The sequence below is a fragment of the Hydra vulgaris genome, chromosome 02, assembly GCF_038396675.1.
Source record: "Hydra vulgaris chromosome 02, alternate assembly HydraT2T_AEP".
NCBI lineage: Eukaryota > Metazoa > Cnidaria > Hydrozoa > Anthoathecata > Hydridae > Hydra > Hydra vulgaris.
Genome location: NC_088921.1, coordinates 29,681,357 through 29,706,411, shown reverse-complemented (window position 1 = coordinate 29,706,411; position 25,055 = coordinate 29,681,357). Strand labels below are relative to the sequence as shown.

At 27.8% G+C, this 25,055-nt stretch overlaps 1 protein-coding gene across 1 annotated transcript; it reads right to left on the bottom strand.

Moving 5' to 3' along the window:
• Positions 1-1,904: 1,904 nt before the first annotated feature.
• LOC100212895 (procollagen galactosyltransferase 2) lies at positions 1,905-24,435 on the bottom strand. Its single transcript, XM_065790529.1, has 13 exons — positions 24,086-24,435; positions 19,913-20,141; positions 19,663-19,727; positions 10,823-10,901; positions 10,080-10,284; positions 9,012-9,131; positions 6,576-6,652; positions 6,335-6,441; positions 6,172-6,246; positions 6,009-6,066; positions 5,797-5,930; positions 5,517-5,720; positions 1,905-2,213 (listed from the first exon to the last, which is right to left on the bottom strand). The coding sequence occupies exons 1-13, from the start codon at positions 24,280-24,282 to the stop codon at positions 1,997-1,999; spliced, it is 1,767 nt and encodes a 588-aa protein (XP_065646601.1). The 5' UTR covers positions 24,283-24,435; the 3' UTR covers positions 1,905-1,996.
• Positions 24,436-25,055: the final 620 nt, after the last annotated feature.

Genomic DNA, 25,055 nt, shown 5'->3' with positions numbered 1-25,055 from the left:
ACAAAGATACAGAAAGACATGGACAATGCCATGAACCTATAGTTGAATCAGATGTAAAATTTTTTGCCATTCTGCATCAAAAGCTTCGTGCACTCGACCACTGTCTGAAAATTTTGTATCACATTGTGGTGATACAAAATTTTCAGACAGTGGTCCATTGTTAGTGTTACCACCACTAGAAGTAGAAGAATCAAGAAGCATTCCTGTTTTTCACGTACGTTTGGAATAACTTTTTTTTTTGCTGTTTTCAGAGCAGTTTTTACCTTTATGTCCTGCTCAGACCATGTATGGTCACAAACCCATACATGGTCTGAGCAGGACTTAAAGGTAAAAACTGCTCTGAAAACAGCAAAAAAAAAAGTTATTCAAAACGTACGTGAAAAACAGGAATGCTTCTTGATTCTTCTACTTCTAGTGGTGGTAACACTAACAATGGACCATTAGCAGATCGTTTTTTTAGTCCAAAAGAAAGAAAGTCAATCTGTTCCATAATTCTTAAAACAGAAGACCAAGATAGCTTCTCGACTTTGTTATCTAAGTTCAATATACTACTTAGCATTAATCAGCATGTTGATGTTAGCAAAAAAGTTGATCCTGATAAAGTTAAAGAAGTTGATTATGGATTGATGATATTCCATAAACAGACATTTCCATGGGCTATGCTCAGCCCCAGCGTACATCAAATGTGTGCACATGCCTGGGAACTGTTTATGCTTACAGGTGGATCACCCATTGCTAAGTACTCCGAGCAGTCAAGCGAAAGTTGGAACAAATACATTAAGGCTTATAAATCAGGAACAAGTTGTAAAGCCAGACAGATGTCTTTGCAAATTAATACACATGACATTTACTGCAGACTGATGATAAGAACACATCCAATTATTGCCAGTAAAAAAAGACTTTTGCAATGTGGATTATGTGGAAAATTCGGACATACCACAAGAGGGTGTAAAGTAGACGTGAACAACATATTTACTGAAGAAAAAATGATAATTCAAGAATGTTTTCTGTGACCATATAAAATCAATAAGATTAATATCTGTGTATATTTGTGTTTAATATTAAATTATTATAAACTCAAATTCATTTCATTATGAGTTTCTTGAAATTATTATTAGTCAAACATATTTCATTATGAATTGGATATGATATCCTTTTCCAAGCAACCTAGCTAGCTATGAGCTTACTGGTCACGGGGATCGAGAGGCTATTTGTTATATAGGGCGGGGGGCGGTGGAAGACAAATTTTTTCAAAAAAAATTTTATTTTTTAATTTATATTTTATAGTTTATTTGAAAATTTTAAAAAAAGTAAGAGCATGACTCTCGGCGCCCCTCCCCCTCCCCCACTGTTGCCCCATTTACTGGGTCAGAGTGCCCACACGTAAAAACTAACCTCAGAATCAGATTCTTCAGCCCAAAAAAGTAATATACTAAAGTTTTCACAAGATTTCATTAACAAATAACGGATTTATGAATTTTTTCCAAAAAACCACATTCTGGGCACACTGTGCGATGGTGATGATGATTACGATTAGATGCGGATGGTAGATTAGCCATTTTATCTAATGTAAAATCATTTAAACACTAAATTACACATAACGAGTAAAAATATTTAAATTTACATGCAACTAAAAAGTTAACAAATGAAAACAACATATTAAGAATATATTATTTTAAAAAATACTATCGATATACAGAAAATTTTTAAAAAGATATGAAAAAATTTAAAATACATTTTTATAATCTAAATAAATAAATAAACACATTTATAAAAATTTCATATATGAAGAAATATATTTATAACTGTTTATAAAGAAATGTCTATGTATCTAAAAATTTACGCTCAATATATTATAATTATTTATTTTTCAAAAGAATATGTTCATATTGTAATTAAAAAATTTTTTTCAAAACATAACTAGAAAACGCTCAAGAGATGTAAAAATATTCTCTAAAAATGTAAAAATATTCTCAAACAAATTTTTGGAAAAAATTTAAAGTTCGCCTCTTTGATCCTGTTGTATATTTGAATGCAATATAAATTTTTTTTTCTCTCTAAAGTGCTTTACATCTTCTTCCTTTATTGAAAGTGTATCTTCAGTATCACTCACATAACCCATCTCACCAACATAATGCGTAGGGTGCATTAGAAGAGGTTCAGCCGAAAAAGCAATAAGATTACGGTTATCAAACTTTAACTTAAATTCTGTCCTATAAGTAAAAAATTTATGCACAGGCTAGTAAAATGTTTATATATATATATATATATATATATATATATATATATATATATATATATATATATATATATATATATATATATATATATATATATATATATATATATATATATATATATATATATATACATATATCAGGCAACCAAAAAAGTTTGTGCGGTTTATCCTAATTGCCTATTTCTAAGAAATGTATTAAGAAAACTGGTTGTGGGAAGGGGGGATGATTTTGCATATAAATTAAAGCTTGTTTTAAGGAGAATCAATCAGTGTGTTTCATAAGTTTTATTAGTGCGTTTTAAATTTAAAAGTCTTAAATGGAGTATTGCTGTGTCAGATGCGATAATTCGCGCCTGTTTACTTTATGAGTTCAAACTTGGAACCAAAGCTGCAGAAGCTTGTCGTAGGATATGCGCTGCTTTTGAGGAAGGTACCATAGCAGAACGGACGAGTCAAAAGTGGTTTAAAAAATTTTCTTCTGGAAATGAAAACCTCGAAGATAAACCAAGATCTGGAAGACCATCCATCGTAAACAACGAGGATATCAAGCTGGCAATCGAGCAGGACTCCAGTCTAACATATCAGGACCTTGCCTTAAGATTTAATGTGAGTGATGAAACTATTCGTTTACATTTGCACCAACTTGGAAAACGTTGGAAGTTGAGCAAATGGGTACCTTATGAGTTGAGTGAAACAAACAAGCTACGGCCCTTAACCATTTGTTCTTCATTGCTTTCCCGCCACAATTTAGTGCCATTTTTTGACCGGATGTTGACGTGCGACGAAAAATGGATTATGTACTGCAACAAAAAACGAACATATCATTGGCTAGCCAGTAACGATCCAGTACCGATGACTCCTAAACCAAGCATTCACTAACAAAAGGTTTTACTGCGTGTATGGTGGACTACAGCAGGTATCGATCACTATGAGTTGCTACCAAGTGGACAAACCATTACTGCTAAGATATACTCAACCCAATTGGGCAGAGTTTCGGTTGCTCTTCACCAAAAACAAAAGCTTTGGCAAACAGAAAAGGTGTTGTATTCTACCAGGACAACGCCAGACCGCACACCGCAAAAATCACGCGGAAAACTCTAGCACGTTTACAATGGGAGATTCTACCTCACCCTCCGTATTCACCAGACTTTGCGCCAAGCGACTATCACCTGTTTTTGGCCTTGGAAAATCTTTAAAGAAATCGACAGTTTCGAAATAGAGAAGATCTCGAAAATGAGTAAATTCAATTTTTTAGCTACCAAACTCAAGACTTTTATAAAAATGGAATATACCAGCTTGTTTCACGATGGGAAAAAGTTATTCTTGCTGAAGGAGACTATTTTTCAGAATAAACTTTATTAAAACTGTTTTTAAGTGTATTTATTTATGGATCTAATACATATATATATATATATATATATATATATATATATATATATATATATATATATATATATATATATATATATATATATATATATATATATATATATATATATATATATATATATATATATATATTTAAACAATTTTAAAATGTACTCTACAAAATAAAGTGCTCATTGTTCTTAAAGAACAGAGCAATTATAAATTAGTAGAAAATCAGTTAAAAAAATTTTTTTTCTCATTTTACACTGTTTCATTAATAGACTCATGAAAGAAATAAATGATCAAATTAATAAAACTTCAATTTATACCAAAAATTAAATTACAGGAAGTCGCAAATGTCTTAACTACTGTAAATTTTCACACATTTGTGGAATTTGCTGAAACTATTATAAAAAGAATTTTTTGGAAATGATTACTTGAAGTAACTATTATTTGAGCTCATTTATTTTTATAGTTTTTTTAGGAGAAACTTATTTTCGTGCCTGCATTTAGAAATTAATTCCGATTTTTTGTTTAATAAACATTCTTGGTTTGCATGTGTAATTATTTCAAATTTTTCTTGTAGGCATAGTATACATTTCTTGGAAATATTGTTATATGCAGGCGCTGTTTTAAGGATGGACCAATTCAGTATAAAATTATCAATATTTTTATCTTTTAATTCCCTATATATTTTGACAGCATGGTGTTTTTTGAATACTTTTTATTTTTAAAAGATTGCTTATAATTGGAAAAGCGTTTTTTTCCATTCACCCTCTGTTATGCCAATATATTGTTTATCAGGTACATTCTTGGAGGAAACAACACATTTACATACCACATTTTTTGATAAACAACTTGGACAATTGTTTTTTCGTTTACAATTACAATTTTCTGTAGTTTTTTCATTTAGGATTTCTTTTTTGTTTAACAAAGCGTTATTGTGACCTTTTATAATTCTTTCCATATTTTTTGTACAACTGTAGCTAATTTTTATTGTATTTCGATTAAAAATTTTATAAGAGGGCAGGAAATACTTATTGACCAATTTTAAAAACACTTTTCCTATGTTAGTGGAAACATTTTTCCTATATGGGGGGTTGAACCAAATTACATTTCTAGTTCTATTTCGCTTTTTTGTATTCTTTTTTTCAGGATCAAATTTTAGTTCAAAATTTTTAAAACCACTTTTTTTAAGGGCATCTTCAAATATTCGTTTAGAGGAATTGAATACATTTTCATTAGAGGAGTTTTGGTTTAGCCTGTTATTGATTGAAATCGAGATTTATTTTAGAATTTGGAGTGGATGATTTGAGTTAACATTAATATACAAGAATTCATCGTTTGGTTTTTTGAAAGGCTTATACGAATTTTCATAGAGGTTAAATGTGAATTACGAATTTTCAGAAAGGTTAACAATTTTTAAAAATCTCTGTCTTTTCTAATTTTATCGAGCTGTGGACCAGATTTTTTACGCATTACTATTAAACCATCATCACAATAAAGGCCTAAATCATTTATATTGATTATTTTACTTAATAAATCAAAAATGTATAGTTCAACAAATTCACAAATCTCTGCTCTGTCATAACTGCCCATTGTTACATCAAAGCAGTTATGTATGTTTTTCTTTTTCCAAGTTCCAAAAAAGATACATGACTGCTTTGATGTAACAATAGGCAGTTATGACGGAGCAGAGATTTGTGAATTTAATCAATATAAATAATCAATATAAATGACTATACATTTTTAATTTATTAGGTAAAATTTAAAATTGTTTAAATATATATATATATATATATTTATATATATATATATATATATATATATATATATATATATATATATATATATATATATAAATTATATTTAAAACTTTATATTATTAAAAGCTAAAATAAATCCTCACTCAGGATGATTATCAAACATGATTGGTATGTATTCATCAACAGGAAGCATCTTTGTTAGTGGATCACCAGCAATTAGTTTCATTGCACCTGATAATCGTATAATATAACCTAGAGTCCAATAGGAGTATTTTGCCCATACAATTTTATCAGAACCTTCCACATAATATTCCATTTGTGATGACATTCGCTTACGACCTAAGTACCTAAGGATTTAAAAATTGGAAAAATTAAGTTTTGAAAGTTTGAAACTAGAAAAAAAAAATTAATGAAAAAACTAACATAAAATCCCAGGGTTGATTTTTTTGTATTTCATCAGCAGAAATCAATAACTGGTGTAGTTTTTTATTAAAACCAGATTCAAATCGAACATCATCTTCAAGAACAAGGACCATATCAAGACTGCGATCAACTATCTAAAACAAAAGAAACAAAGAATAATAAGAAAATAAACAGAGATGACCACAAAAAACAGGACAAATTAAAAATCTCACTTCATTCCAAATTCTCCAATGACTTAAGAAACAGCCAATTTCTCCAAGTGTCATTGGTCTAAATGAATTTTCTTTCTCAAAATCTTGAAATGTGTAAATAGTTGATAAATAGAGATAGGTAGGAGAAGTATATAGCTCTTTTAATGAGGGGATATCAAATTACCTTTCTAAGTATGGATCTTTAAATCCTTCCAAAGGAAATATTCCCATTCCTTTAACTTTTTTTGCAGAAAGTTCCCTAAAAAAGGATAAAAAAAAAATTAATAAAATAAAAAACCATTTTTAATTTATTTATTTGAAAAAGGTAAGCAAAGACTCCATGGTACCTTCCATCTACTGCCTCGAAGTGTCTGAATTTAAAACCTAATTCTTTAAGTAAAAAAGACATCTTTTTAAAGCGATCTTGTCTGCGTTTTAAGTTTATTACAAATATCTATAACAAATAATAAATATCTAAATATATTTAATAAATAACATCTAAAATAAATATCTACAATAAAAAAATACTATAGTTACTGACAATATAACTGCAAACATTTACCAAAAACTCAATATTTATTTAAATACCTCATCAAAGATTCCATAGGATGGTACAGGAAACGAATGTGGTACATTAACACTTCTTTCAAGTGGTTCATTATATGCTAATATTCAAATATAAGCTGTAATTATCAGAGAAATAATGGAAAATAATTCCATCAATATTTAAAAAATAAAAGTAATATTTAGATCAATAAATATTTTTCATTTTTATCATTCAATATATCAGATGAAGCAATTTAACAACAAAAGTAAAATTGGAAACTACAGGCATATAATTAAAAACTACAAGTAGAAACTACAGATAATCAAATTTACACAGATCTAAAAGGCAACTTTTAGTTCTCTGTGTCTGTCACCAATTGCTCTAGACCTGAAAGCATTCTAGAAATTTAACACAAAAAATGATAACTTCAATTACATGGCACTTAGAGTTGTCTGCAATTTAAGCTCAACCTACAATTTTGAAAAAACATTTTTTACAATTATCTAGATAAAAGCCAAATATAGATTAACTTATAATCATCTGACCATCCTAACAATCTGACATCATCCTAACAATCTGACACCTTCCTAGCAATCTGACACCATCCTAGTAATCTGACCATCCAAAAAATCTGACCATCCTAACAATCTGATACTTCAATCTATGTCATAAATCAATAAACTAGGTTCAGACGGTCAAGTTCACCATTATAAAAAATATTTGCTTGTGACTTTTTAAAATTAAAACTATTTTGCCCACTAAATTCTTTTATAATTTTATATTGACATACCTGATCCCCAGAATGAGAAAAACCACTTGGAACAAAAAGAGAAAGTAATCAAATAAAATTAACAATCCAAAGAAAAGATCATGAACTTTAAAAATGTTTAAACACAAAGTGAATTTTCTAAAAACTTCAATTGTAGCCTTAAAGCCATTCAGGGAATATAGAGGAATATAAAGAAGCCTATTTTATGCGATAAACAAACAAAAAGACTGAAAAGTCCTTTTGTTCATTAGAAAGAAACTTCCCACAAAAAGTAACAACTGGTAATGACTTGTATTATTTAAATAACTCTGACAGACACTTTCTAACAGAAAGTCACTATTAAATAACAAATTCTGGCACTTACAACAAAACTGAAGTCAAAAGTTTGTGTCCAGCTTGCTACCTACCAAAAGAAGTAAAATTAACGTTAGACCAAGTAAAATGGATATCAATCAATGTTCTATATATTTAGGAATATCAAAGCATAAATATGTATCTTTGCCTGCTTTAGTCTCATCACACTATGCTGAATTAGCAACAAATTGGATAAAAACACAAATGATACCACTGGTACAAAAAGACATTGTGCCAGAATTATGTCCTCTTGAGGATTTTTGGACAACTCTTAAACAAGAAGTGTACATAAATGGCTAAGTTACTGATAATGTTGACCAACTAGAAACAAAGATTCTTTATTTACTGAAAAAAATTTCAAGGTTTTATAAAATTAAGCTTCAAAAACACAAAAAAGACTTGACCAAATATACCATTACAGAGTTAAATGACTTTGATTTAAGAATAATGACATATCAAACATACATAAAAAAATGCGGTAGTGGTGTAGTGGTAAGAGCGCTCGCTTTGTAAGCGAGAGGTTCGGAGTTCGACTCCCACCACGTCCCTGGAAGTACCGCGCTCAACTTAGTTTCTCCGCGCAGCGGCCTTGCTTGGCAAGCTTTGTGTTTCGGAGTTAAAGAGTTGAGAGAGGGTTGCACCACGAATAAGGACTAAAAAAAAAATAAAAAAAAATAAAAAATAAAAATAAAAAAATAAAAAAAATAAAAAAATGAGTATCCTCCTCGACTGTAGTGGCCCCCCTCGGGCCTTGGGGAGGTGAATAATATATAAAAAAAAAAAAAAAAAAAATGTATGCATATGTTCCATATGTCATTATTCTAAATTCAAAAATTTTACATCACTTTTTTTTTTTAAATAACCCTATAATATTTTTTTACTAACACAGTTTCAGCAAAACCCCTAATAACCATTTTAACCCCTAAAAATCATTTCAACCCCTAAAAAACATCTAAACTTTTAAACATCTAGCAAAATCTCTATGTGTTTCTCTATGTAAGTTTGGCTTTTCAAATTTAGCAAAGAGTAATATCCAAGAAAATAAACTTGATTCATATAACACCATACACTTCATTTTAATCTGAATATATGAAATATGATCTCCACTAATAAATAATTTTTTATAGTAAATATGACCTCCACTAATAAGCAATTTTTTCAAGTACATACGACCTCCAATAAAAAATAATTTTTTGTAGTACATATGACCTCCGCTAAATAGCAACTTTTTTGTAGTAAATATGTAAATAGCAGTATAAAAAAACAAAATATGATAAAAATGTTTATTATTGGTATAAATTTAAAATGAATTAAATTTAAGTTAAAAATAAAATTTATAAAGCTAAGTAATTACTTGCGTAATTAAGAAAAACATCGCTAAAGAAATCTTTTTTATCTTCAAGAGTCCAGTCCTCTGCGCATGGATTTAAAAGAAAACCAAATACTTCAGTGTTACATATAGCAAGGTTAATTCCTGTAAAAAAAAAACAACAACAACCCAACATTTTATATTTACTTAGCCACTTTAACTAATGCAAAAAAAATAAACTTTTAACTGATTATAACAGCTGATTATGAGTAAATATAATTGCAAGCTCTGTGGAGACCTTCAGATTTCAGATAAACAATAAGAAAAAAAAGGAGTATTTTCTGTTACATTGTTCCCCTTATTCTAATAACAATAAAATGCAAATAATACTTTTGAAATTGAAAACTAAAACTTTGTAATTAAAAAATTATTTTCTGGTAAGGTCAGGCTACCACAAACGTGCTCCATTGTGTATGTATATATTTATATATATATGTATATATATATATATATATATATATATATATATATATATATATAAATTATGATTATGAGCACAACCTCTTATGTATTAAAATTGCTTCAGAGATTTACTTTATTCATTACTGATATATATAACTTATTACTGGCATATTTAAACTATTATCAGCTTATTTAATTTGTTAGTGCTTGATTTAACGTATTACATGATTGTTTTATATAATAAAGGCACTCATTATTATCAAGTTGAAATATACATAAACTGAGTATCTGAATGAGTATCTTATGCAAATTTTTGATATTTTTATTTTTGCATATTTGATAACTTTCATATCAAGATACTATCTATCCGCATGCAAATTGGTCAGTCAATCCTTCAGTATCATGTTATTTTTGTAAAAAATATAAATATATGACCAACTTCCTTGGTCATATCATATATTTATAATTTATAAAAAGTAAATTAAAAAAAAAAAAAAAAAGAATAAAAGTAAGTTGTTAAAATTTTTTAAAAACTGCTACTGCAGTGTAGTGGCAGATGGAAATTAACTCTTTTTATCTCCGAATAAAATATTTAAAAATTAGGCATAACAAAAAATTAATTAGAAAAGCTAAAAACATTTTTAAAAATACCAGAATGCTTTGCTGACTGGGCAAATACCAGAATATCATCAATGACACCACTATATGATAAAGGTATTGGGTAAAACATTAATGTATCAGTCAAATTACTACGCATATCAATCAACATAGTAGAATGCACCATTGGAACATAGTATACTCCCAAGGTTTCTCTTTTAAGCAATGTAAAGTATTCTGGGACACGCTTGTAATAACCCTGTTAACATTAAAAAAATATTTGAAAATAGGAGAATATTAAAACAATTTTAAATATTTAAACCAAAAAAAAGCCTTTATCAAAATTTATAACATATAGTTTATTTCCAAATTCAATGTGATGATTTGGTGTTTAAAATAGAAAAAGGTAAAAAAGATTCAATGTATGAAAGAATTGTTTTACGAAGAGCTTAACAATTTTCGAATAAATACTTAACTTAAATAAACATAAAGAACAAAATAAAAAATAATTACAGAATAAAAAAATAAAATTTATAACAGCTCCTTTTATGTGATTCACAATTAACAAAATTTGTCAAACAACATCATGATAAAGAAAAAACTTTTATCATCATCTAAAAGGATGATGCAAAACCACACATTTGTAATTTTTTATTTGTTTTATACTTTATTTACATTTTTTTATTATATTCTATTTTTTTAAATTTGTCATAAATAATAAGGTTTTAAAACAAAATATATTTTTTTTGAATCTAAAATAATTACATTTTTTAAAAAGAAGTTAAATAAAACCTAACCCTTTCATCCATCGCTCCCCAAAAGTTTGAATACAGTCCGTCAGCATCAAAGCTCCGAAGCATTGGACTTACAATTACTCTATAAAAAAATTAAAATTTTTACAACAATATTAATAAGATAATAAAAAAATGATAACAAAAAATTTATAAAAAATATATATTTTTTTTAATTTTAAGTAAAAAGTTGTCTTTTAAAATATAATTCTTATCAAGGGCTTGCTTAAAAATATAACTTTTATCAAGAACTTGCTTAAAAATATAATTCTTATCAAGGGCTTGCTTAAAAATATATTTCTTATTTTTTTCTTAAAACAACATTATAAAAAACATGTCAAATCTGCTCTAATTTATTTTTATTGGAGAAAGAGCAAATGGCAATAAATATAATAATGCATGGCTAACGTATTCGCCATTAAACAGTTTTATACTTTGTGTGTAAAACTTTGGAGATTTCCAATTACTACCTCACAACTAATGGTTTGAATGATTGGAAAAATATCATGAAAAATCATGCAAATATATGGAAGCATAGATGGCTTATTTGGTTTGCAAAAGTGATGATACTTTAGATAATCAATTAATGAAAGAGACAAGAAAAGAATAGAAATAATAAATAAATATTGGCGAATGAAATCTAAAACGAGCAGTAGCAGTTACCCGCACATTAGTTGAAAAAATCTTTAGAGGTTTAAACAAATAGTTTAATGGGTAATGAAAAGTTTATTGATCTTTTAGAATTGATTGCGCAGTTTGACCCTTTTCTTTAAGACCCTATTAAGAAATATGTTCATGTTGGTTCCAGCATAACTTCATACCTTTCCAAAACAGTTTTTTTAAAGCTCATTTCATTAATGGCAAAAAAGTTTTAGAAGTCATTGCAGCAAATGTTAAAAAATCAAAATACTTTAGAATTTCTGTTGACTCCACCCCTGATATATTGCACACAGACTTTCTGTTGTTCTAAGATATATTAATACAGTATTGATATCTATAGAAAGATTTTTATATGTTATTGATATTGAGGATCAAACGGTACTTTGGGACTAATATTTAGATAGAATGAATGGAACTGCTTTATTTATTTTATACACATTACAAAATTGTTTTAAACGCCTAGCAATTGTAAGCGGTTCTTGATGACAAGATCATCTGATCTTCTGCAAGTCTTTGCGTTCTTATTTTATATGCAACAAAATTTGTAATTTTTTATTTATATGCATTTTTCTTTCATTTATTTTATTGTAATAGTTATTGTGAAGAAACTAAGAATGTATTGAGCCCTAAAGAAAATTTTAAGGGACATTTTTTTTTAAAATTTTGAACACTACCTATTCAAATTTAAAACAAAGAGTTTGAAGATGCTCACAGAGTTATGCATATGAAGATGCTCACAGAGTTATGCATATGAAGATGCTCACAGAGTTATGCATATGAAGATGCTCACAGAGTTATGCATATGAAGATGCTCACAGAGTTATGCATATGAAGATGCTCACAGAGTTATGCATATGAAGATGCTCACAGAGTTATGCATATGAAGATGCTCATAGAGTTTAGACACAGAGTTTAGAGAAGATGCTCACAGAGTTTATGCATATCAAGATGCTCACAGAGTTAGGACTTTTGATTGATACTTATATTACCAATGGAACTTTGGAAGAAGTTGTCAAGCAATATCATATAGATATTGATGGTTTTATGAAGTTATGCAAATTAATCTGATAAAAAGTAATTATCCAGAAACTACTTTCAAATATTTGTTCCTATTTTACAAATATTTGTTCCTAAATAGATTAAAGAAAAAATTAGGCACTATTATTATATGTATATATAATAATAATAATAATAATAATAATAGCAATAATAATTATAAAAATAATAACTAGCCATAAGAGGACTTGTTAAACAGGTCGATATCAATTGTAAATTATATTAATAGATAAAAACTTTAAAATATAGAAAATTCAAAACAAATCAGCTGTAAACTATAAAGATTTTTTATGCTTAGAATTAGGAAATCATTATTTACCATTATTTTAATATATTATTATTTTTTATTTATCAAAAAGTAAACTACTTAATCTAATTTTTTTTTTTAGCTATCATGGGTCCAAAAATGAAGTATGTGTTTTGTGGTGAATACAAAAAGTATTTAACTGATAGTTTTAATGGACGTATTCTTTTATTATTTAAAAAAAATAGTGGCTCGTTAATTAAAACATCTCAACAAGTCGCTAAACATTTTAAGATAAATACCTGTAAAAATTAGATTAGGAGTCTCATAAATAAATCATTGAATTGGGCTAGACATTTTCACAGGGTTGAGGACAGTAATTATTTTTTTGACTTTTGTAACGAACCTTTAAAAATTTTTTTAATAAAATGGCTGCTAACCATGTGATGAAACGCCTCAGGCTGGATTGGATAATTTGCTTAAACCATTATAAAAGTAAATATAGAATTTTAGTTTTAACTCTTTCTTCAATAATTTCATGAGCTTATAGATAACTACTTTGTAATTTAATGTTTATTTGCCACATGTCAAAGTAATTATTAAAACATATTTAATATTTAAAGTATAAAGTTTTTTTTAATTTTTTTTTGTTGTGTGATCAAAATACTTATTTTTTTGTAGGAGAGCACAGCACCAAAACTTATTAGTTTTGGTGCTGTGCTCTCTGACAAATTATGTAGTTTCTCTCCCCTACTCTAATTTATAACAATAGAAGTTTGTAAACTCATTTGTTAGTTAATTTTTTTTTAAAGAAATTATTTGATATTGTTTTAATTTTATCAAATAATATATTTTTTCATAAATATTTATTTCTTTTGCACCTTTGCTAAATTTTGCTACACGTGAGAATGATTATTGCTTCGTCAAGGAATTTTTCTTCAGGTATTGCTTCATCAAGCAATTTTTTTTCGGGCATTGCTTCATCAACCAATTTTTCATTTCTCTTGACAAGGCGTTGGGCACCATTTAAGTACTTCCAAAATCTTTTTCTGAACCTGGTTGAGGCTTAGGTTAGAGCTTGTTTGCTCTAACTTTTGCTGGTTAATTTAAATAAACTTAAATTTTTCATATTTTTAATTCTAATTTTAAAATTGTCTTTTTTATTATCATTATTTATCTTTATTTATTAGTTTTATATTACTTTTATTTATTTTTCCTTTTGTATTTGCTTTTTTTTTTAACACAACATTCTTATATAAATCTGAATCAAAACTTTTTTTTTGAAAGAATCTCATATTAGCAGGATCGAAGTAAGAATCCAAAAACTTTAACGAAAGAAACAACTTTCATGAAAGAAAAAACTTTCATGAAAGAAATTGCTTCTGACACAGCATATATAAACATGACACATAAAAGAAAGTGCCTCCGACACAGCATATATGGACATGACACATAATATATAGGAATATCTATGAAATATTGTCTAAGAAAAACTTGAAATAAAGTCGCATACAAATAATAAATTTTTCTTAAACAGTTAGTGTTAAACTTCAAAGTTTAAAATTCTAAATAAAAGTATTTGTTGAGACCTCTAAAAATAAAAAAAACAGCATAAGTTGCTTCCAACCAATCAACATCAACAAAACAACTTCTTGTAAAACCTTTACTTGATTTGCAGGTATCAAAGTAGCATAATTGGACATTATAAATTTTAATTTCTGTTTTTTTTTTGTACGCCAAACTCTACTTGTGATTGAAATTTGTCTTTGCGCATTAATAACTATTACTTCATCTGAACTACCTTCTCATGGTGCCTATTGTAATAAGAGATTTTATGAGGTTTTTTGATAACTTTGAGGTTATGATAACTTTTTTTATACATAAAATGAGGTTATGAAAAAATTTTTTCTTCTTTTTATTTTTATCTTTATTTTATTATTAGTTTTTCTTTTGTTAGTTAAAATATCAAAATTAAAGTTGTATTCAGATGAACGATAAAAAATAAAATTATTCTTACTAAACTTAATGAGAACAAAGAAAAACTTTTTTGTCGATAATGGTGTGCTCCATTTTTTTTTATATATCGGTATCTTCACAATAGCACACTTATTATATAGAACTGATAATTCATTTTTTAATGCAAAGTCATCAGAGACTTTTTTAAACCTTAAATCATTTTTTATATTTCTGAAGTTGAACTATTTCTTATTCTTGTTTTAAATTTCAATGATTTTTTTAAAAAAACAAAATTTTAAATCTCTTTTTTTTTTGTAATATCCTTCATATTTAAATTGTACCTGCCTTCATCTTTTTTTTTAAAACATCTTTACTTTCAACAAGACTGCAAGCAACCACTATTAGAGTTGGAAGTTACTGTATGAGAAAAAAATGATATTTACAAGATATAGATTAACAGACACTTGAAAGATTGCAAATTATATGAATCAGGAAAACAAGACAAAGGGAGTGAATTCCAAAGAACTGATGTTCGAGGAAATAAAACTAGACAAATAAGAATTTTCAGAGCACTTAGGAACAGTCACAGTAAAAGGATGAGACTTAATTGAACCAGGAGTAACACGAGAACAAAATTTAATAGATGACACAAGAGATGCTACCTCTTTAGAGCAGCGCACATTATTATCACCTTAACCCTATATATTATAACATTTTATTGCTGATCTTACACTGTTCTTGTTCAAAACAAAGTTTTTTCAAAAGTAAAAGCCAAAAAACAAAAAACTTATACATATATACTTATACATATCAATTTATATATGTCCATACAATTTCAAAAAAAGCATCTTTGTCAAACAGCAAAGAATGATTCTTTGTCAGAGAACAAACTATTTTCAATAGTTCTTCATCGGATTTAGTAGCATTTTTCAGTGTTTATTTCTTTGCTTTTTGACAGGACTTATTTGATACATATTTTTTAAAATACAAATGACCCTTTGGTCAACAAATTTGTTTTCTGATTCCAATATCAGGGTACTTCAGGATAAGTGTCAGGGTATAAGTAGATAACAGTTTATAACATTATAAATGTCTATATTGCATCTAAACTGAATAACATCTTCTAAGGTTTAATTACAAAGTTATCGAAAATTTTTGGAAAACATCTTTCATAAAAAAGAGAAAACATGCTCTAGTTCTGAAAAAAAACTAAATGATCTGAGATTTTTGACACTTTGGCTTTTAAACTAACATTTTCAATAAAACAATATATGAATACAGGTTATATAAACGCAGGTTATTAAAATGCAGGTTTTTTTTTTTTTTTTTTTGTTATTCACCTCCTCAAGGCCAAGAAGGCCACTACAGATGAGGAGGCTTCTTAATAGTGGTTATAACCCTCTCTCAACTCTCTAACTCCGAACCTCGACGAACAAGGCCGCTGCGCGGAGAAACAAGTTGAGCGCGGTACTACCAGGGACGTGGTGGGGATCGAACTTGGAACCTCTCGCTTATGAAGCGAGCGCTTTACCACTACACCACTACCGCATACACCACTTACCACTTACTTACCACTACACCACTACCGCAAGGTTATTAAAACTAGATAACTGTGTCTAAAGTATTGCTTTTTAAATTTCAATTATGTTTGTATTCACCTTGTTTAGCTCTAAGGACTTGAGTGTGATCTAGGCTGTTATTAATTGATTTAGAACAGACAGTTTAGAGTTTACTTTAATGTTTCATTTGATGATGTAATTTACTTTAATGTTTCATTTGATGATTTAATTTAATTTAATGTTTTATTTGATGATGTAATTTACTTTAATGTTTCATTTGATGATTTAATTTAATTTAATGTTTCATTTGATGATGCAATTTACTTTAATGTTTCACTTGATGATGTAATTTACTTTAGTGTTTCATTTGATGATGCAATTGGCAGATTTAAACTTGTCAGTTAATAAAAATTATTAAAAAGAAACAAAATTTAAAACAACAAAAGTAATAAACATGTAATAATAGTAATAAACAAGCAAACAACAAATAGTAATAAACATACAACAAATAGTAATAAACAAACTGCACACTAGGGTTATGACTTTTTTAACTTTTGTCATGGGAATAAGCAAATGATCGGATCAGCGCTCGCTGACTATGTGCTCGGATCTAAAATCTCACTTTATAGCACATTATTCCACACCAGCACGGGGCAGTAGTTCTTTTGGCTCAGAGTGATGGCTTGTGGCCTATGGTGACTAATGTGTGCATTCGATCAATTGAAATCCATTCTGTAGGTCTTACGTCTGGCTCTGATGTACTAGCCCATAAGCGCAAGGAGTGAGTGTGTTTAGTTTTCTATTCACCCGATTTGAAAGTGAACAAAAACATAACAAGACCATACTAGACGACCAAACGGAACATACTAATGCACTACATCATCACACCTGTAGACATCAACAGTCTCTAAAATCAGTATATCAAATATTTGTTCTTTCTTATATACTTTTGTTCATAATCTTTTCTTGACCTTATCCTTGTATATTTATTCAGATTTGTATTATAATGTGTGAATGAGGCTGTATATTTGTGAGAAGCATAACAGCGCGAAAATTTTTCCCAAAAATACGTATTAGCGTATTTTTATAACAAATGCATTCTTGGTTGGAATGTACTAAACAATACTACTGGATAAGTTTAGACATATCACGATCTCATTAGGTTTTTTGTTTCTATCTAATTTTCTTGATCTTACGTCACTAAGTTAGTTTGTTGTAGTTTGCACTATACAGTCTTCACTAACCTTCTTTTGGTTGTTTTGGCAACACTATTGTTTTTTAACGTTACATTTTTGCACAAAATTGCATTTATTGTCTCATCTGTTTATTTTCTCACTATTTTCTGCCTACTGATTATATGTTTGTATTTTTTTATCTTTGGCTAATCATTTTTTAATTAATCTGAGTCTGTTTTGTGTGATAGCTATTGTCTCTACTTATCAGGCAAGATTTATATTTCCTATACTATTGGAGTTACAACATTTTCTACTAACTACTTTTGTACTAACCACAAACCATCTTAACTTAGTTTCGATGTTTATGAATGGTATTTACTTATTATGTTTAAGACACGTTTCAGCCATAAAAGAAACGGTTACTCATAATTATTAGCTACTATTTTCTATTTGCATTGTGTTAATTGTAAACGTTAAAATTGTTTATTTTAATACATGCGCATATATGCATGTGTACACGTTTGCGTTTGTCTCTTCTAGTGTAAGTGTACATTATGTTTATATGTATTTACATATTTGTTTATATTCACACCACACGCATCCCTCACTACCCTCATGAGAACTCTAGAAATGTTGGAGCTGTATTAAAAACTGGGATAGGGATTGGGATTTTTGGCTTATGTAGTGTAGCCCTATTATATTGCAATATTGACTAGCATGACATAGAGTGCAGGCGGTGAGATCTGTTGCAAGGACACGCCCCTAATGAGTGGCATTAGTGCAGGTCTTGGGCTCTCCGAAACATCATTGGTGAACGCAGTGCATTCCTGAGGAGGGGGATTACCATTATCCACTACTTAATTCTGATTAGTTATCATGGCACCAACATTTTTTTACCTCTTACACCCACATATTATAGTGCTTTGTGAGCTTTATATTGTGAATTTGTTACATTAATGACATTTATATACTTTTGTGTCGCACAGGTGATTGTCAGTTTTCGGTTTAGTATCTAGAGTTTAGACCATAAATGGTGCCACATTTATTGGCCTATCTTTCCTCTTTGTATTGCCCGAACTGTCTATTTTTTTCATTTTACTTAATATTTTGTTATCTACTTATTTTATTTTATTGTTTTTGTATGGTGTGATAATTTTGGCCGTGGTTGCCATTAATAAACCAGCGGATCTATATTGATTTGTTTACTCATAAACCATTGTTTTATCGTTTGTTTAGGATGACTAGAGCGTGAGCTATTGTTCACCCTATTCCTTTGTCCTAAAATTTTATTCCTCCTACAAAATAGTCTTTACATTCATTTATGATTCTCACCCAATGACATCATCTACAATCTACTTCTATTTTCACATTTCCCAGGTCTATGTAACTGGACGGTTCCGTTGGTCACTTTTTGCGACCAATTTTTTTGTTGGTCGACTTTTTGTGTCGCATAAATAAATAAATAGTAATAAACAAACAACAAATAGTAATAAACAAACTGCACACTAGGGTTATGATTTTTTAACTTTTGTCATGGGTATAAGCAAATGTGAAATTTATTGGAAAGAATGACTTGTGAAGCATTTAACTAACTTGCAGAAAATAAATACTTTTATTGATCCAAATAGGTGACATGTAGTTTTTAAATATAATTTACAGTTTGTTTAATTTATTTTTGTGGTTGTTTATAAATGTGTGGGAAATAAGCTTTACATGTCCTCATGTAATATATGAAAAATTACATTATAAAGTGAGGGGGGGGGGGGGGGGGGGGGAGGGGGAGGATATTTTTGCAACTAGACAATCAATAAACCAGTTTTTTTATCAATTACTCAACATTTCTCAGATTATAGAAGTATGGCCACAACAGATTCAAAAAATTTCCCTACTGCACACCTAATAATAATAACCTTATAAAAATAAAAATAACATAACTTAAAATAATATTCAGGTTTTATAAATACATTATAATAAACAATAATTATATAAATACATTAAAATGATATTAATTATATATATTATTATAATAATCATTATAAATACATTATAATGAACAATAATCATATATCAAGTTTTATTTGGAAAAAAAAAAACATTGTAAAAATACGATACTGCATATTTAAAAACTTCATAATCAATGAGCTGAACAATGAACTGAAAACAATGAACTGAAAACAATGAACTAAAAAATCTTACTGTTCAGTTGCAATAAGTATATTCAGCGTCTCTTTATTCATAAGAAAATTATCTGTATCTACAAACTAAAAATTCATAGTATTATAATATTAGTATATATTATTATATAATAGTAGTATATAATATATAATTGTATATAATAAAAAAAGGTTGATGTAAATATATAACACATGTAACATTTTTACAAAATAACATGTACAAAACTAAATGCAAATAAAAAAATAAAAATAAAACATGGCAAAATGCTCACCAAAATATAATCTGACCATACTCTCCTTGCTTTATCTAAGGCATTTTGACGTAATTTTAAAAGATTTAAGAATCTTGAAGTAGTCCATTGATTGGCTGTTAAAGAGTCATTGTATGTAATTGGAAAAGCTTCATGTAAAATATATATATCATGATATAAACTTTTTACATTTCTTGACCATTCAGATAACAAATCAAATGTCCTATCTTCATTGTGATCTGTTTGAATTCTAGTTAATAAAATATTTTGCTAAATTATGATTTTCACAAGAAAATTTATCTTTAAGAATATTTATTAAAACTTTTGAAAATAAAAATAAGAAAATAGTTTCAGTGCCATGTTCAGACATAATTCTATACTGTTTATATATAGTTTAAGTGCCCAAACTAAAAACTCCATAAATTATAAATTCCAACATTAATTAACTCCAACATTATTAAATAAAAGAAAATGACACATAAAAAAATTGTCAATTTTGTTAGCCATGCATTGCGCATTATAACTATAATGGTAAATCAAAAAGATAGTTGTAATTATATATATAGACTTTGAGAAAGCCTTTGGTTCTGTGACTCACTCCTAGTTACTGTTCAAACTGCATTGTTATTATAACAAATCACTCTTAACGTGTCTGGTTTGGTAACTTGTATTCAAACAAAATTCTTGTAAAGAGCGGAATACCTTAAGGAACTGTTTTGGGATCCATCTTATTTTTTAGTTTTTATAAATGAAGTAACTACATGTATTAATGGTGATTGCAGCATTAAGATGTTTGCTGATAACAGCAAGTTAAATCAAACAGGCTGAAGATGTATGTTGTTTCCAAGATGGAATCAACATACACCTTATCAATACCTTAAAAAAATTTTCAGAAGTGTCAAAAGTTTGGCAACTTAATGTAGCAATCAAAAAATGTTTATGGAAACAGTTCTTTACCATTAAATTTATATTTATTATCAATAAACATTAATACACCTATTGAATCTACTAACTCAATTCAATATATCGGTATAGTCATATCATCGGATATGAAGTTTTCTAATCGCTGTTCTTTCAATGCAAGCAAAGCACATTCTCGTACTTACTTACTTTTAAAATCCTTTATCAGTAACTCTTTCAACCTGTGATCAAAGCCTGTAAAGTTTATGTTTGACCTATTATAGAAACTTGTACCTCTGTGTGGAGCTTCTATCTTTTAAAAGATATACATCAGCTAGAAAAGGTTCAAAAATCTTTTACTGGAAGTGTCTGTAAAAGATGTTGTAGATTACTCTTCAAGATTACTCTTCAAGACTCAATATCTTCATTCTATCTCTAATTCTAATCTCTTGACTGCTGTAGAATAAAATTTTATCTTGTAATCTATAAAATTATACACAACTTTGTCGATCTACCTTTTTCTGAGAAAATTTATCAAATTCATATATATATATATATATATATATATATATATATATATATATATATATATATATATATATATATATATATATATATATTATATATATATACATATATATATATATAAAATATGAATTTGTTCGATTTTTACAACTGTATAAGGGAGCATCCATAAATTATGAATGCAGGTAATGGTGACAAGTTGCCTAAGCATACAGGGGCAGTTTGTCTTTCTCATGAATTTTTCCTAAAAATTGATTTTTTATTAATTTTATTTTTAATATCTTGAAGTTTTACAAGGGGTCTCGATTTTGTAATAAATAATGCCTATGTATGCAGTTGAAAGGGATATATGTACACATATTACAACTTACTTGTTTTAACTAATGGGCGCTCAGCCTTTTTTTACCAAAATATAAGGAATGTAAAGAAAAGCAAATTAAATTCTATTATATACACTTTTATATAACTTTTTGAAAACAAAAGTTTCTTAAATTTAAAGCAAAACTAAATCTAAATAATATGTTTCTTACTTTTTAATATTTATTTATATACTGCTAATGTAATCCTACATATTTTTTTTACTTATAAAAACCTTTAAAAAAAACTATTTGTGTTGTGAAGCTTTATCAAACAATAAACTGTCACCAGGATTAATGAAAGACTAAATCCCAAACTGTTGAAAAATCGTAACATCACCAATGCTTACCAGATAAAGTTCTGAAACAAAACAAGCAGCTCCATTAGTATTTACAGTAATTAGACATTTCATGGTAAAATGATGGTTATATGAAGGATAGATTTTATCCTGTTTACCATGATCATTTACATACAAATTCAGTACAACCAACTGACCACCTTATGTTATTGAAATTAAAAAAAAAAATGTTGAAGAAACTTTTGAAATTGTTGTTGAAGTGGAAGCATCAAAAATTCATAAACTTTAGAGTGACACAAAAGAAACGTCTGTGTTGTTAATATATTATATATGTAAGACTCACTGTATGTCAGTATGAGCTAAAATGACAATGTTACCAAACCAAAACTTTTATTGGGTATAGCTATTCAAAAATAATTGCTTTGGTTTCTTTTGTGCAATACTTTTGGATGTGGAATTCCAGTAATTTAATTCATATTTTGCTGGACCAAAAAAATCAAATATTGCAACAGACTGATTTTTCTTGGATTATTGAGAATGGATGCAGAAGGGTTACACTTCACATAAGAATTGCAATCAATAATCTCATTGATTTAATTATGAAGAAACTTCTACTTTTGCTCTTGGAATATATTTATTGATTTCTCTTTGATTTAGATTTATTTAGATAGATTAATTCACAAAGAGAAATTCAAATCTAGAATTTGAGTTTCTCTTTGAATTCCAAGAATAATTCCTAGAATAGATTTGAGTTTCTCTTTGATTTCCAAAAATAAGTTTGAGTTTCTCTGTTATTTCTATTAAATTCATTATTAATTCCATTTAAAAAGTCATTGGAGGTCGGAATCATTTTCAGTAAATATTTCCCTTAAAATTTTTTAGTAGAAGTTTTAAACACCAGATGAAAACAAAATAAAAATAAAAAACAATATGTATGAAAATATAGCTTCTATTTTTATTAATAAAGACTCAAAAGTTAATTCATATAATCCTAAAATAACTATTTTGAAACTATTTTTAACACATTAATTCAATATTTAGCACAATAATGTTGATATGTCTTATGATTGGATTAGCTTTCACAAAAATATTGTTTTAAATGATGGACATACTAATGTATGTGCTTGCAGTATTTGGAAAAATTCTTACTGGACCCTGGATAAAAATATTTTATGTAACATCAGAGCATGCAACTTTTGATCATGATTATTTTGCAGGCGTACTGATTGCTAAAGCCAAGTCTTTTGTAATCAAAAACAAGTAAATGTGTTACATTGTTGAAGAGTTTCTTAAAATGACTTCTGACTGTCTTATTGCAGTGGAAAACATTTAAAAAAATATTTAAAGGAGAAAAAAAGTGCGAGACTTTACAATATAGATTAGATATATTTTAATTATGTTATTAGATATTGGATATATTTTAGGAGATATATGTTAGGAGTTATTAGATATATTTTAATTATGCTTAAGTATGGCCTCCTAATGCAATAATTTGGTGTATCTCTTGCAAACAAATATAATCAAAACCTCCTCCTCTAACACACACCTCTTATATAGATTAATGGTGTGATATAAAATCATAAACATTTTTTGTATTTCAAAATTTAAAGTTTCTTTAAAAAAAACACTTTTTTCTGAAAAATGTAATCCATTTCTTAGGGATTTCTGTCCCTCTTGATATGCCCAGCAGTTAAAGTTCAAAATAAATTTGTAGCTTAAATGAATCTATTGATACCAAAGTATTTGCATTTAAATAAGAATTGACAAAGTCATGATAATTTTACTTGAGAAAAACATTATTTTGACCAGTTTCTTAAACAAATCCAATATATCAAAAAATGGGTACTTAAACTGTCATAACTTTTTAAGGAATTGTTTGATTTCGAAAATTTTTGACTCTCTTTCTAATGATATATAATATTTAAACATAATATAACGTTTAAACAATTTGAAATTTTTATGTACCTAATGACTAAGCAAAAAATAGTCAATTCTTCCTTACTTAAAGGTCACAAAAAACCTCTATGGCTTTTTATAAGGTTCATTACTAATATTTACAGCTAAGATAAAACCTCATTTATAAAATAATTAATAAGTAATTATGGAAAACTTACAATATAGTTATTCTATTCTTTGGATAGTTAAGTTGTTCAATATATGCAAGAAATGTTGGAAGGATATGTTCTTCATTCCTTGAAATTATTGATAACAGTATTGTAGGTTTTTTTAAAGAAAACTTAACACTCTCGCAAGCAGCTTGGTGAATTAACAACATAGCGACAATGAACAAGTAAAAGTTTATAAATCTCATGACGATTTTGTTGTACTCTAAAAGAAGTACATTTACCAAATTATAACAACACTTTTATATGATTATAAGCCCATAAATTTTTATAACCACATTTACATAACCACAATTACAAACCAAATCAGAATCTTATAACGAAAAAATAATTCGCTGCTCATATGTAAATTTTTAAAATATCGTTATATAACAAGCGGTGAAAATATTTTACTCTGGAGTCTACTTAAGTAATCAAAAGATATTAAAGTTTTTTTAATTAATTAATTTTTGAAAAATTATTAGGTTGTTCATTTCTGATTTCTTTAAGTAAAAGTAGTGAATAGGAATCGTAAATCTATAATTTTAATTTAAAAAAAGTCTATAGGTCACTAATGTCTGCGATTGGTAGTCCTGTTACTAGACTACAAATTCTTGGCGACTTTGAAGAACAGTTTGTATAACTCCATGTACGGAGCGCGTCGCATGGTTTCGCTTTGTTTTCCAGCATTAATAGAAAAGAGAAATAAAATGAAAATTCAACATATAAAGAATACTTTAATTCGGGTCCTGGTTTAAAAAAAGAAAGGAGTAAAAAAATGTTAACGTCTAGAAAAATCTAGAAACATTTCTAAATGTGTTTTCTCACATTGGACCGGATGTAAAGCTGTGCCTTTAAAACTATTTTTGTTAACCGATTTAGTTTAAATATTTAAGTAACTGATAGTTTTGCAGTAAACTTGTTAAGTATGAGATTTTTAGCAGGAAAAATCTCATATTAGAATTTATTCCGCATTTAAAGT

Coding starts and splice junctions, on each gene's coding strand:
- LOC100212895 (XM_065790529.1), bottom strand. CDS start 24,282: ATGAGATTTATAAACTTTTACTTGTTCATTGTCGCTATGTTGTTAATT. Junction 10,285..10,822: donor GGGGAGCGATGGATGAAAGG/GTTAGGTTTTAT, acceptor TAATGTTAACAG/GGTTATTACAAGCGTGTCCC. Junction 9,132..10,079: donor CCAGTCAGCAAAGCATTCTG/GTATTTTTAAAA, acceptor TTTTTTTTACAG/GAATTAACCTTGCTATATGT.